Source organism: Sphaeramia orbicularis, chromosome 16, assembly GCF_902148855.1.
Source record: "Sphaeramia orbicularis chromosome 16, fSphaOr1.1, whole genome shotgun sequence".
NCBI lineage: Eukaryota > Metazoa > Chordata > Actinopteri > Kurtiformes > Apogonidae > Sphaeramia > Sphaeramia orbicularis.
The window spans coordinates 12366994-12381165 of NC_043972.1; the positions used below are offsets into that span (position 1 = coordinate 12366994).

The 14172-nt window shown below is 44.9% G+C and overlaps 3 protein-coding genes across 4 annotated transcripts in view; all 3 read right to left on the reverse strand.

The window, feature by feature from the left end:
• LOC115436166 (maestro heat-like repeat-containing protein family member 1) overlaps window positions 1–1276 on the reverse strand; it is a 77121-nt gene extending 75845 nt beyond the window's left edge. Inside the window, 1 exon segment of the mRNA XM_030158936.1 lies at window positions 1161–1276. The gene's annotated coding sequence lies outside the window, so the exon portion shown is untranslated.
• LOC115435289 (maestro heat-like repeat-containing protein family member 1) overlaps window positions 1–2560 on the reverse strand; it is a 30992-nt gene extending 28432 nt beyond the window's left edge. The window contains 2 exon segments of the mRNA XM_030157593.1: window positions 1161–1307; window positions 2315–2560. Coding sequence (XP_030013453.1) covers window positions 1161–1307; window positions 2315–2560 — 393 coding nt within the window.
• A 70-nt stretch (window positions 2561–2630) lies between these two features.
• Window positions 2631–11836, reverse strand: ncam3 (neural cell adhesion molecule 3). 2 transcript variants are annotated; one of them, XM_030158912.1, is made up of 17 exons: window positions 11458–11831; window positions 10547–10618; window positions 10263–10460; window positions 9487–9624; window positions 7980–8123; window positions 7460–7577; window positions 7055–7209; window positions 6591–6724; window positions 6377–6512; window positions 6128–6295; window positions 5789–5908; window positions 5219–5221; window positions 4584–4711; window positions 4331–4499; window positions 4059–4257; window positions 3694–3822; window positions 2631–3493 (listed from the first exon to the last, which is right to left on the reverse strand). In XM_030158912.1, exons 1-17 carry the CDS (start codon window positions 11522–11524, stop codon window positions 3451–3453), a joined length of 2121 nt encoding a protein of 706 aa, XP_030014772.1. In that variant the 5' UTR covers window positions 11525–11831; the 3' UTR covers window positions 2631–3450. The 2 variants fall into 2 exon arrangements, with proteins under 2 accessions (XP_030014772.1, XP_030014773.1); XM_030158913.1 differs by lacking the exon at window positions 5219–5221 and having other exon boundaries at window positions 11458–11836.
• Window positions 11837–14172: the final 2336 nt, after the last annotated feature.

The following is a 14172-nucleotide window of genomic DNA, read 5'->3' on the forward strand; positions in this document are numbered from 1 at the left end:
CGGTACTAAGATCTGTGTACTTACAGGGTGGGGAAGCAAAATTTACAACGGACATTTAGTTGTTTTTTCTCAGCAGGCACTATGTCAATTGTTTTGAAACCAAACATATATTGATGTCATAATCATACCTAACACTATTATCCATACCTTTTCAGAAACTTTTGCCCATATGAGTAATCAGGAAAGCAAACGTCAAAGAGTGTGTGATTTGCTGAATGCACTCGTCACACCAAAGGAGATTTCAAAAATAGTTGGAGTGTCCATAAAGACTGTTTATAATGGAAAGAAGAGAATGACTATGAGCAAAACTATTACAAGAAAGTCTGGAAGATATTATTAAAGAAGAATGGGAGAAGTTGTCACCCGAATATCTGAGGAACACTTGCGCAAGAAGGAGGACACATAGAATAAAAACATTTTCTATTATGTCAATTTTCTTGTGGCAAATAAATTCTCATGACTTTCAATAAACTAACTGGTCATACACTGTCTTTCAATCCCTGCCTCAAAATATTGTAAATTTTGCTTCCCCACCCTGTATACAGACGATACTAGGATCCGTGTACTTATACAGATGGTACTAGGATCTTTGTACTTATACAGATGGTACTAGGATCTGTGTGAAATACACTGTATAAATACTATAAATACTACAACTACTATAAATACTATAAATCATCTGACATAATAATAATAATAATAATGATAATAATAATAACAGCAACAACAACAATATCAATAATAATAATAATAGGTGTTGTGTGTTTGTCGTTGTGTTTGTTGTTGTGTGTGTTTGTTATTGTGTGTTTGTCGTTGTGTGTGTGTGTGTGTGTGTGTGTGTCGTTGTGTAGACTTAACAAACCCACTCGGACACACAGAGGAGCAGACACACAACACGGACGCACACATCTGTGAACCCAGCCGTTGTTCAGTATTTGACACCGTGTCGTGTGTGCGTGTGTAGTGTGTTTGTTGTGTGTCTTTAGTGGGTTTGTGTGAAGCTACCTGACAGCCGTTAGCATACGAAGCTAACAGCTGTCGGTACAGCTACAGCTACGGAAGAGCTGCTACGTCCTGACGTCACGTACAAAAACACTACTTTGTCCACACTGGCGCACTGTCACAGACACACAACTACACACAAACACACACACTCTTACCTCGGGCTGGACGACGGGGATCCGGGTCGGAACCGGGTTGAGGTTTGTGTGTCCGTCCGACACCGCAGGTGGAAACACGGCTAGTCGCGTGCCGGCGGTCAGCAGGAAGGGGGCGGGGCTAGGAGCATAGAACGAGGGTGGGTAGAGCTGCAACACAGATACAAACTCTGTGAACACAACTACACAATGAACACAACTACACACAATGAACGCAACTACACAATGAACACAACCACACAATAAACATAACTACACACAATGAACACATTTACACACTTCCTGAAGAAGGTAAACAGAGGCTTTGAGGTCACATGACCAGGCAGTGATTGGATGGTTGTGGTCATGTGACAGTAGTTGTCAGTCATATGATGCTCATGAACAAACACGAATGAAGTGAAGTGACGTTAATTAATCACTTATTGAAAAGTGTTGACTTATTTCATTGACAAATTTGTAGCATAAAGTGTTATTTCCTATAGTTGTGCATTTAACTTCACAAGTATTTACCCCAAAAGAAAAGAAAAGAAAAGAAAAGAAAAAGAAAGGAAAGGAAGAAGAAAAGAAAAACGAAAGAAAAGATCAGAACACCTACTGTTTCGACACTTCTTAAAGCTCTTCTGTTCCATCTGTCAGTTTTACACTTTTCTTTTGTATTCTTCAAATCCTCCTGATAAACATGTGTCAAACTAAAATGTAAAACCAATTCACCAGGTTTGAAACTCACAAATGTTTAATTCTCATATATTTCTAACCAATTATTTTATTGGGTCTGAATAAAATAATTGGCTGAGCCTCCTGTCAGTCATCTGTTACCACCCACATCAGATATCGGTGCCTTTGAATCTATAGTTTCATTGGTTCTGCTCCCCCTGTCAAAGGCTTTGAATGGATGAGACTCAAATGCACTGAGGTGTTGAAGGGAACAAACATATTTATTTACAACACAAACATCCACCTACAGAAGAACCAGTGACTGAGGGGTGGAGCTACAGTCTGGGTTCAGGTGGGCTGGACTCCACAGACACAAACAGAACCTTTTACCGCCATGGGACTCCACCTACACGGACATGATGTCACACAGTGTAGGATGATGAATGGATGGACTCTGAAACCTCAAATGTGCATGGACAGTGGGCAGAGTCTGCTCTGCTCACAGTCCAGCCTAGTCCACCCTCTGTGGACCCTTTACTGTATGTAGGTGATGAGGTCCAGCGAAGACCCTGGTCCACAGACCGGATCCTTAAATACCGGCCTACTGATAAAGGGGACACAGGAGGATGATGGTGTCTCTGATCACTGAGGGAGGGGTCCACAGCCACATCCAAGCGCACCACACCTCCGCCTCCACCCAGGGGGAAGGGGGCGGGGCTTTGGAGGGAGGCGGGTTGTTCATGATCCATGTTGGACTAAGTGTTGTGTTTGGTTTCAGATCAGAAGGTCCAGTTTAAAATGAATCAGACATGACTGAACTGAACTCAAAAACCTGTTTATTAACGTTTAATCAAATACAGACAAACAATAAAGCAACAGGAGACAGTAAAAACAGCAAAAAGATCCAAAGGTTCTAAGTACTGGACATGTTCTAAGTACTGGACATATTCCAAATACTGGACATGTTCTAAGTACTGGACGTGTTCTAAATAATGAGATGATGAATCACAATCAAATCAGATTTGGTTGAATAAATGTGTGGATGTTTAACCCTATTATCACAGGTACGGCTTCAAAACAGGATAAAAAACAGTCTTTTGTGGATTAAATTTAGAATTTCACAAAGTAACAGTTTGTCATTTTCTGAGGATTTAGTTTACAATAATAAATATGATGCATAATGTTTGCATTAAAGTTAGTATTAGTTGGAGATGATCAGCCACATTCAATAAAAACACACATATGCAGGGTTAGAGACAGATGAGTACATTTAGATTCTATATGTTCTATATCTATACATTAATCACACAATAGAGAATAAAATACAAAGACCTGGATGTAAACATTTCACATCTGTTACCCTGTACACGCTAGGAAAACATGCTGTCATCACCATGACAACAGCGGCGTGGGCGGAGACACTGAAAACAGACCAGCTGTCCTCTCACATGCATCAACCTGGGTCCAGTCAGGTGGGTCGATCGTCCAGTCAGGTGGGTCGATCGTCCAATCAGGTGAGTCGGTTGTCCAAACAGGTGGGTTGGTCGTCCAGTCAGTGACGCTTCAGTTGGTTTTAATGTTTCAAACAAAATGACATGAAATCACAGCTGGTCTCAAATGTCTCTAGTCCTTGTCCGTCTCATGCGTCCCCAGACGTCAACTCTCTGCCTGGTTGTGTTTTCCTACAAAAAAGAAATGAATCTTCATTACCATCATCATCATCATTATCATCAGGATGGTGATGGGGGCGGGGTCAGCCCACCTTACCCTAACCCCAGAGTTACCGTCACATCCTGTCGATGGGTTAACGTTAGGGCGGGGTCAGAGTTAGGGGGGAGTGAGGATGGGGTCAGGGTGTTTAGTGTTGGGGTCATGGACCTACTCGTGTTTGGTGAGGGGGGCTTTGTCACAGGTGACCTCTCGGAGCGTCCCCGCCTCCGTGGCCTGGGTCTGAACCCCCACTTGATGCAAACTGCCCCGGGGGGTGGGCAAGCCCTTCAGCTTCACCTCACTGCTCCACAAAACACACAATATTAGGGTTACACGAAACACACAAAACACACAACATTAGGGTTACACAAAGCACACAAAACACAAAACACACAATATTAGAGTTACACAAAACACACAATATTAGGGTTACACAAAACACACACAACACACAATATTAGGGTTACACAATGCCATCAAAGGCCCCAGACGGACAGACAGACAGGTTAAAAGTGTCTGTCAGCTTGGTGTTCATACCCATTCGTGGCTCCGTCTCCGTCCTCCATCATTTTCAGACCTGGAACCCTCTGTCCAAACAGTTTGACAGCAATGGACATGAGGAGGCCACAGCGGTTTCTATAGCAACAGGAGGCGTCAACCACCAGGAAAACCACCAAGAAGATGAACATGACGATGCCCACCACACTGCCTTTGGTCATGGAGCCGCTGGGCTTCACTGAGGACAGAGGGACAGATGGTGACAAGGGTCCAGACCTATGGTTCTGTTGGACAGATGGACATGGACATACCAGGACGCTCTGCGATGGTGAAGTTGAATGAAGCCGGGACGGACGAACCGTTAGCGTTGACAGCGGTGACTTCCAGGTGATAGTCTGAGCCGAAGGACAGGTTTGGAAGAAGGATGGAGTCTGCGTCCTTGGACAGACGAAGCTCCGTCCACTCAGCTGCCTCCTTATCCTGGAAGAAGAACGACGGTCAGATCCAGTACGACCAACAAACACAGACGGAGAACATTAAAGAGGTTCCATGTCCTGGTCGTACCTGTCGGAACCGGACAGTGAAATGCAGCAGAGGAGAACCTCCGTCATCAATCTGCGTAAGAGGAACAGAGAAGGAGTTTCCATCGATCCGCATCTGACCAGGCGACAGAACCGGACTGTCGGGTTCTCCTGCCAACCCAGAACACAGGAACCAGTCAACAAAGTCCATCCAGGTTCAACCCTCCTGGTAGAACTTTAATGAAACATTCAGAACCATTTATACGAAGTCTTGGAAGAGGTGAGTGTGATTGGACAGAAGAAGGAGGGCAGAGTCAGTCCAATGGTTCATGATGAAGGGGTCTTCTCCACAGGGATCAGGATGGGGGGGGGGGGGGGGGTTAACAATCAATCATCAATCAATTCATTGATTCCTACCCAATAATTAAATTACTGATCAACTCAAAGGTCCAGTTTGTTCCTGTTTCTTTGTCCTTGACGATAAACTGAACATTTGATGATGAAATCATTCTTTTACTGACATTTTATAGATTAAACAATTTACAGATTAATGGAAAATCAAAACAGTGATGAAGTTTTAGGTCTGGATTTTGTGCTGAATGTCTTTGAGGATATGATTGAATTTGAACATCTGTCTGAAACACCTGCTTCAAAATACAAACGTAAACAGTCAAATACCTTCTGTAGATGATGAAGATGATGTCATCAGGATGGAGGATGAAGATGAAGATGGAGGATGAGGATGATGATGGAGGATGAAGATGGAGGATGAGGATGATGATGGGGGATTAAGATGAACATCGAGGATGAAGATGAAGATGGAGGATGAGGATGATGATGGGGGATGAAGATGGAGGATGAGGATGATGATGGAGGATGAGGATGAAGATGGAGGATGAGGATGATGATGATGATGATGATGGAGGATAAAGATGAAGATGGAGGATGGAGGATGAGAATGAAGATGGATGATGATGATGATGATGATGATGGAGGATGAGGATGAAGATGGATGATGATGATGATGATGAAGATGGAGGATGAGGATGATGTTAGAACAGATAAGACAGAATACCAGATTAGACCATGTCGTTGTGACGACTAGTTGTGTGTCCATGTGTTGTGTGTCTGTGTGTTACGTGTGTGTTGTGTGTGTTCGTGTTTTGTGTGTGTGTTGTGTGTCTGTGTGTTGTTTGTGTGTGTTGTGTGTGTGTTGTGTGTCTGTGTGTTGATGGTTGTGTTACTCACGTATTCCCTGAGTCCGAACACTTTTAGAATCTGAAAACGGTCCCAGTCCAACAGCATTCAGTGCAGCCAGACGGACCCTGTACCAGGTGTAGGGCTTTAGGGAGGGAATGGATAAGGAGTCTACACACACACACACACACACACACACACACACACACACACGCACACACACACACACACACACACACACAACATCATTAACTCAAACTGAGTGAAAGTTAAGGAACCAAATATGACTCATTCAGTGTGGGGGGGGGGGTCTTGGTACCTGTTAGGGTTAGGGTTGTGTGGGGGGTTCTGGTACCTGTTAGGGTTAGGGTTGGGGGGGGGGTCTGGTACCTGTTACTGGAACTGTGAGCTCCGCCCATGGTTCTGTTGGACCTCGTCTCCACTGGAGGACGAAGCTGGTGATGGGCGTCCCTCCACTGACCGGCAAGTCTTTGAGGCTGAAGACCACGGAGGTGGGTCCAGGAGACACCGACAGGTAGTGAGGTGGACCGGGCTGAGCTGTGGGTCAGGAAGGTCAGGGGTCAAAGGTCAGGCTCACTGGTCCATGGTACCAGTTCTATGAAAGCCATGTCCTCTTACTGTGGATGGCCACATCTCTGGAGGCGTTTCCTGAGGCGCTGACGGCCACGCAGGAGTACAGGCCGCCATCAGACGACACCACGCCATCCATGAGCAGCACGCCGTCCACCGCCCGGACACGCCCCGACACCGAGTCCTGATGCAGACACACACACGTCACGTACATATACCACATGTGTGTGGGGTTGTGTGGTGTTGTGTGTAGTACACTGACCAGTGTGCGTCCGTTGTGTTTGTTGAGCCAGTGCAACTCAGGCTGAGGATGTCCAGACACGTTACAGGACACGGACACGTGTCCACCCACCGACACGCTCTGCAGGTCTGTAGACACGAACACCTCTGGGGCCTCTGCAACCGCACAGCACCCCTGTCAGTACTCACTAACTACTATACACTACTGTGTACTTGTACTGCAGTAGTCTGACACATTCAGGTACTTTCATGTTCAACTGTTTAATCCTCTGAAAACAACTGTGTGTGTGATCTGTACGTGACATGGCAGGGTGTGTGTTGTTGTTATTGTTGTGTTGTGGTGGTGGTGGTGGTGTGTAGCTGTGGTACTGTTGTGTAGTTGTGGTGCTGCTGTGTTGTTGTGGTACTGTTGTGTAGTTGTGGTACTGTTGTGTAATTATGGTACTGTTGTGTAGTTTTTTTTTAAAGAAGCTCAGCTGAACCAACCAAAGACCTCCAGCCTGGTGGTGGCGCTGCTCTCAGCGATCTTGTTGGTGGCGGTGCACATGTACTTCCCATTGTCGGCCGTGGTAACGGACAGAATGGTCAGCTGACTGCGGTCCGAGTTGAACAGGTGACGGGAGGGGTCAAAGGTCACCGGCCTAACAGAGGGAAATGGAAATCAGACTTTCAGGACAGTTTCAATCTGTTGGCATCGACAGTGGATCCATCCTGAAGCAGACACAGGAAGTACAGGTGAGTACTGGAGGGAGTTCATTTGTGGGTTAGGGTTAGGGTTCTGTGGGGTAGCCTAACAGGAGCAGGGTTAGGGTTAAGGTTAGGGTTCAGTGGGGTAACCTCACCCTAACCCTAACCCCTGGGTGGACATGTGCAGGTGCAGGAGGTTCTTACAGGGTCCAGCTGATGTTAGGTGGAGGGGACCCGTGGACCAAACACAAAAGGGAGGTGTTGGAGGAGGGTCCGGCCATCACCCTCTGCAACTCCTCTCTGACACGGACCGAAGGAGGAGCTGGTGGGTGAACCACGACGGCAAGTTAGAGGCAGTTCCACTTTAGTCAATAGTTTAACATGATTTACTTCATAAAAGTTGTTTTAAAATACAGTTGTAAAGTATTTCAACAGTTTTTTAGTTGAGAATCACATTTTGATCTTAATTTTTGAGTCTCTATGATGTGAATAATCAGTCCTGAAATAAACAGACTCATCTCCCAGGTAGACCAGGTAGACCACATTAGCCAGGTTGACCAGGTTAACCAGGTAGACCAGGTAGACCAGGTTGACCAGGTAGACCAGGTTAACCGGGTAGACCAGGTTAACCAGGTAGACCAGGTGACTGGTCTCTACTCATTTGTAGGCTGCTGACACATTCTCCATGTCAGATGGGTTGTCCCATTGCCATGACGATACTGACCGTTGACCACCACGGACACCAGCTGCTGCTGGTAGACGGGGCGTCCTCTGATCTGAGCCTGACACACGTACGTCCCTCCATCGTCCCTCTTCACGTTTCTGATTACCAGCGTATTGTCGGTCCTCTGATGGACACGAGTCGCTCCTGAACAAACAACGAGACTCCGTCACTGTCAGTCTGGTGATCAAACTCAAATGGTTGATTAACCCTAACTCTAACCCCAACCCCAACCCTAAACCCCAAACCCCAAACCCCAAACCCCAAACCCTAAACCAAAACCTAAACCCTAACCCCAACCCTAAACTCTAACCCTTAACATAAACCCTGACCCTAAACCTTAAATCTAAACCCTAACCCCAACCCTAAATCTAAACCCTAACCCTAAATCTAAACCCTAACCCAAAACCCTAAACCCTAAACCTAAACCCTAACCCTAAATCCTAACTCTAAACCCTACATCTAAACCCTAAACTCCACCTTTAACCCTTAAAGACCCAAACGTCTTCCTTTAACCTAAACCATCTACTGATCTAAACTGTTTATTTCCTGTTGATCCATTAATCCTATCAGTCCATTTCAATAATTGGTGTCAAACACAGTTCTTCATCTTTTCATGATCATCAGATATGACCATATTTAGATGTTCACAGGCTCCGTAGTTACCATGGAAAAACTGGCATCTCAACCAACATTGATTCGCCAGTAAAACCCATGGAATTGGATCAGTGACAGTGGATGGACACACTGGGTTTATGTTCAGTTAATGACAGATTGGACTGAAAAAGACACTGTTTATTTAGTTTGATCTGATTGTGATATAATAACCATCAACTTTAATCTGAGCTTTAATGAACTTCTACATGATCAGTGAATTCAATATAGAAAACATCTTATTTATACTGATAAAATACAAAATACACAAGATAATGTTATAATAAATGGTGATAAACCACTTGAGAAAAGGTTAGATAAGAGAACATGTCCTTTTGGAACTGACACTCAAGTAGTTCTGGCTCTTTTTGGGTTAATATGACGTTCTCCAGAAAGCCAATTGAACTTCAACAGTCAGACACCTTTGTTGAAGGGGTGGAACTTGATTTAGTCAAAGAGTTCAAGAACCTAGGCTGAACCTTGGATCCAACATTAACCTTTAAAAACACTGTCAACCCTTTTTGGAGCCTAAATGTGGCTCAGATGTTTGGACTCTCTCCCATTGAATCCTCTGCAACTTCCTGCTCACTTGAACATTCAAACCCATTGAATCTTTTTTTTTTTTATATATAAACAATCTTCGACAAAAACCCATTTAGTTTCCACCACTGCATTGTTTTAAATCAATAGAAATTCCTTCATTTGAATAGTTTTGTGAATTTCCAAAATGTGTGTCTGATATTCAAATCTTGTGCGGACTGGCCCCTCCCCCCTGACGGAAACAAACAAACAAACAAATAAATAAATCAAACACCAGACGATGAGACGGAAATGACCTGAGGAGGTGCCGACGTACCATCAGAGGAGATCTGCTCTTTGTTTCTGAACCACTGGACGTCGACAGCTGGACTCCCCACCACCAGACACGGAACCACGGCCTCATTCCCCTCCAGGAACTCATGGTAGGTCTTATTGGTGGTGAATGATGGACCATCTAAGGACAAAGGATGGGGGGGGGTCAGTGTGGGGTCAGTGTGTGTCCAGTGTGTGTCCAGTGTGCAGTCAGTGTGTGTCCAGTGTGTGGTCAGTGTGCGGTCAGTGTGTGTCCAGTATGCAGTCAGTGTGTGTCCAGTGTGCGGTCAGTATGTGTCCAGTGTGTGTCCAGTGTGTGGTCAGTGTGCGCTCAGTGTGTGTCCAGTATGCAGTCAGTGTGTGTCCAGTGTGTGGTCAGTATGTGTCCAGTGTATGTCCAGTGTGGGGTCAGTGTGTGTCGAGTGTGTGGTCAGTGTATGGTCAGTGTGTGCTCAGTGTGTGCTCAGTGTGTGCTCAGTGTGTGTCCAGTGTGTGGTCAATGTATGGTCAGTGTGTGCTCAGTGTGTGTCCAGTGTGCGGTCAGTGTGTGTCCAGTGTGCGGTCAGTGTGTGTCCAATGTGTGGTCAGTGTGTGTCCAGTGTGTGGTCAGCATGTGTCCAGTGTGCAGTCAGTGTGTGTCCAGTGTGTGGTCAGTGTGTGTCCAGTGTGTGGTCAGCATGTGTCCAGTGTGCAGTTAGCATGTGTCCAGTGTGCAGTCAGTGTGTGTCCAGTGTGTGGTCAGTGTGTGTCCACTGACCCTTCCCTTGACCCTCTACCCACCGTAAACGTACAGCTGCGTGTCCCTCTCGTCTCGGTGTCCAGTCTCGAATTCGCACACACAGGTGTATCTGCCTGCGTCCTCCAGAGTCGCCTTCTTTAGGATCAGTTTGGAGGACTCTTCGTCCACCTTGGACACCTTCTCCTCATCGTCTATCTCCACCCCGTCCTTGTGCCAGGTTATTTCTCCTTCTGCTCCAGCTGATGGACGGACAGAGAGACGGGATGAGGACATTCAGGACCTTCCAGAGTTCTACTGGTTCTCAGTCAAACAGGACGACACTGACCTTTACAGATCATGATGACCTCGTCTCCCACGGCAGCATCAGGTTTACTGTTAATGAGCTGAAACTTAGCATCTGGAGCAGGACAGACACAAGGACATGGACATGATCAGACCACAGACTGAACTGGACTCACTGACCATGATGGACATGAACAAGAACATGAACAGAAACAGGAACAGGAACCTGAACCTAACGCTAACTCTAAATCTAACTCTAATTTTAACTCTAACTCTAATTCTAACTAACTTTAACTTGAACTCGAACTTCAACTCTAACTCTAATTCTAACTCTAACTTTAACTCTTACTCTAACACTAACACTAATTCTAACTATAACATTAACACTAATTCTAACTCCAACTCTAATTCTAACTCTATCTCTAACTTTAACTCTGACTCTAACTCTAATTCTAACTCTAATTCTAACTAACTCTAATTCTAATTTTAACTCTAACACTAACTCTAACTTTAACTGTAACTCTAACTTTAACTTTAACTCTAACACAAACACTAACTCTAACACTAACACTAATTCTAACTCTAACACTGATTCTAACTCTAACACTTACACTAATTCTATTTCTTACACTAACTCTAACTTTAACTCTAACCCTAACTCTAACACAAACACTAATTCTAACTCTAATTCTAACTCTAACTGTAACTCTAACACTAATTCTAACTCTAACTTTAACTCTAACTCTAACTTTAACTCTAACACTAACTTTAACTCTAACTCTAACACTAATTCTAACTGTAACTCTAACACTAACTCTAACTCTAACTCTGGCTCTAACACTAATTCTAACTCTAACACTAATTCTAATTCTAACACAATCAAATGTCAAAACACAAAAGGTCAAATTATTGTCACATCGTATTCATATCAATGTAGAGAAAGTCTGATCTTACCGGTGCTGAACATCATCATCATCATCAGGTAGGTCACTCTGAGGATGAAAGCTGATTGGTCTGTCATGTTTGACCTGTGCAGGACAGTGATCCAGTCCGACCTCAAACAGCAGTGCCTCAGCTTCCTCTGGGTCACAGGTCCACAGGGTCACAGGTTCCTTGGGTTCCTCTGGTTCACAGGGTCACAGGTTCCTAAGGTTACTCAGGTTCCTCCGGTTCAAAGGTTCACAGGTTCACAGGTTCTTCTAGTTCCTTGGGTTCCTCAGGTTCACCGGTTCCTCCGGTTCCACGGCGTCCTGGATGGTTTGGACAGACTGAAGGCTGAAGCTGACTGATGTGTGTATCTGTCAACTGTCAGAGGTTTTATAGAGCCTGACAGGAAGGGGCGGACCAGGACCAGTACCAGGACCCGGGGTGGGTCTGGGGGATGGGGTGGGGGGTCACTGATTCCACCTCCTCATTCCTCCTTTAGTCCACTTGACTGTGTGTGGATGGTCTCCTTTGTGCCATATCTGTATTTATTCTTGTTCTTTGCTCTCTTCTCTGCTCCTCCACCCTGTTCCTCTGGTTTCCTCCAGACTGTCGGATGGGGGGGGGGGGCAGCAGCCCCCAGGGGAAGATGAGATGGACTGAGATATTTTTATCATCCCATCAAAGTCTTTCCAAGCACAAGCACCAAACTCCCCTAATCCTACTATAAGTAACCCAAACTAACTCTAATCCAAACTAACCCAAACTAACTCTAACCAAAACTAACCCAAACTAACCCTAACCCAAACTAACTAACCCAAACTAACTCTAACCAAAACTAACCCAAACTAACCCTAACCCAAACTAACTAACCCAAACTAACCCAAACTAACTCTAACCCAAACTAACCCAAATTAACTCCAACCAAAACTAACTCTGACAAACAACACCTCCCAGCAAAAACTGAACCTTGGTTCAAATCTGGTGCTGATCCTATTTTCTCCTGTAGGAGTTAAACCCACGTCCACAGACTGACCAGTAAACCCATGTCCACAGACTGACCCTTTAACGCACGTCCACAGACTGACCATTAAACCCACATCCACAGACTGACCATTTAACCCACGTCCACAGACTGGCCATTAAACCCACATCCACAGACTGACCATTAAACCTACATCCACAGACTGACCATTAAACTACTTTTACTCTTTAACCCTTTTACCCTTTAACTCTTTACTCCTTTAACTCCTTAACTCTTTACCCCCTTTACCACTTTAAATCTTTAACTCTTTACTCCTTTAACTTTTTAACTCCTTTACCCTTTAGCTCTTTAACTCTTCAACCCTTTAACCCTTTTACTCTTTAACTCTTTTACCCTTTAACCCTTTAACTCTTTTACCCTTTAACTCTGTAACTCTTTTACTCTTCACTCCTTTAACTCTTTACCCCTTTAACTCTTTTACTCTTTAACTCTTTTACCTTTTAACCCTTTAACTCTTTTACCCTTTAACTCTGTAACTCTTTTACTCTTCACTCCTTTAACTCTTTACCCCTTTAACTCTTTTACCCTTTAGCTCTTTAACTCTTCAACCCTTTAACTCTTTTACCCTTTAACTCTTTTATTCTTTCCTCCTTTAACTCTTTAACTCTTCAACCCTTTAACTCTTTTACCCTTTAACTCTTTTACTCTTTACTCCTTTAATTCTTTAACTCTTTACCCCTTTAACTCTTTTACCCTTTAGCTCTTTAACTCTTCAACCCTTTAACTCTTTTACCCTTTAACTCTTTTATTCTTTCCTCCTTTAACTCTTTAACTCTTCAACCCTTTAACTCTTTTACCCTTTAACTCTTTTACTCTTTACTCCTTTAATTCTTTAACTCTTTACCCCTTTAACTCTTTACTCATTTAAAGGGTTAAAGGATGAACCGGTTGTTGTCCCTGAAACACCCAAACCACTGGCGTCATTCCTCTTTCATCTACGTGGCGATGGTATCCTCCGCCACTCAGACGACGGTCCTCTGGGTCCTATAACTCCTATTGGCCAGTGGCCAGCCGACCCTGCCCACCATCCCTCTGATAGCCTATCAGGGTCTCAGTGCTGCCATTCACATGACCAATCGAAGGGCAGGGAGTCCGAGGAGACCGCCTATCGGGCAGATTATCCAAAGGCACGATTATGGCTCATTAGAGCGGAGTGTGTTCATAATGAGGCCTGTTAACGACGCCATTAACGAGGGCGGGCGCATGCCGACAGCTGCTCCACCCACACTGCCATCACAGATGCAGTCTGACGCACACACAACAGCACATTACAGCCCACCATTAACCACCAGACCATCAACCACCAGACCATCAACCACCAACCACCAGACCATCAACCACCAGACCACCAGACCCCCAACCACCAGACCACCAACCACCAGACCATCAACCACCAACCACCAGACCATCAACCACCAACCACCAGACCATCAACCATCACTATCAGATCATCAACCATCAACCACCAGACCATCAACCACCAGACCACCAACCACCAGACCATCAACCACCAGACCACCAACCACCAGACCATCAACCACCTGACCACCAACCACCAGACCATCAATCATCAACCACCAGACCACCAACCATCAACCACCATACCATCAACCACCAACCACCAGACCATCTACCATCAGACCATCAACCATCACCACCAGACCATTAACCATCAACCACCAGACCATCAATCATCAACC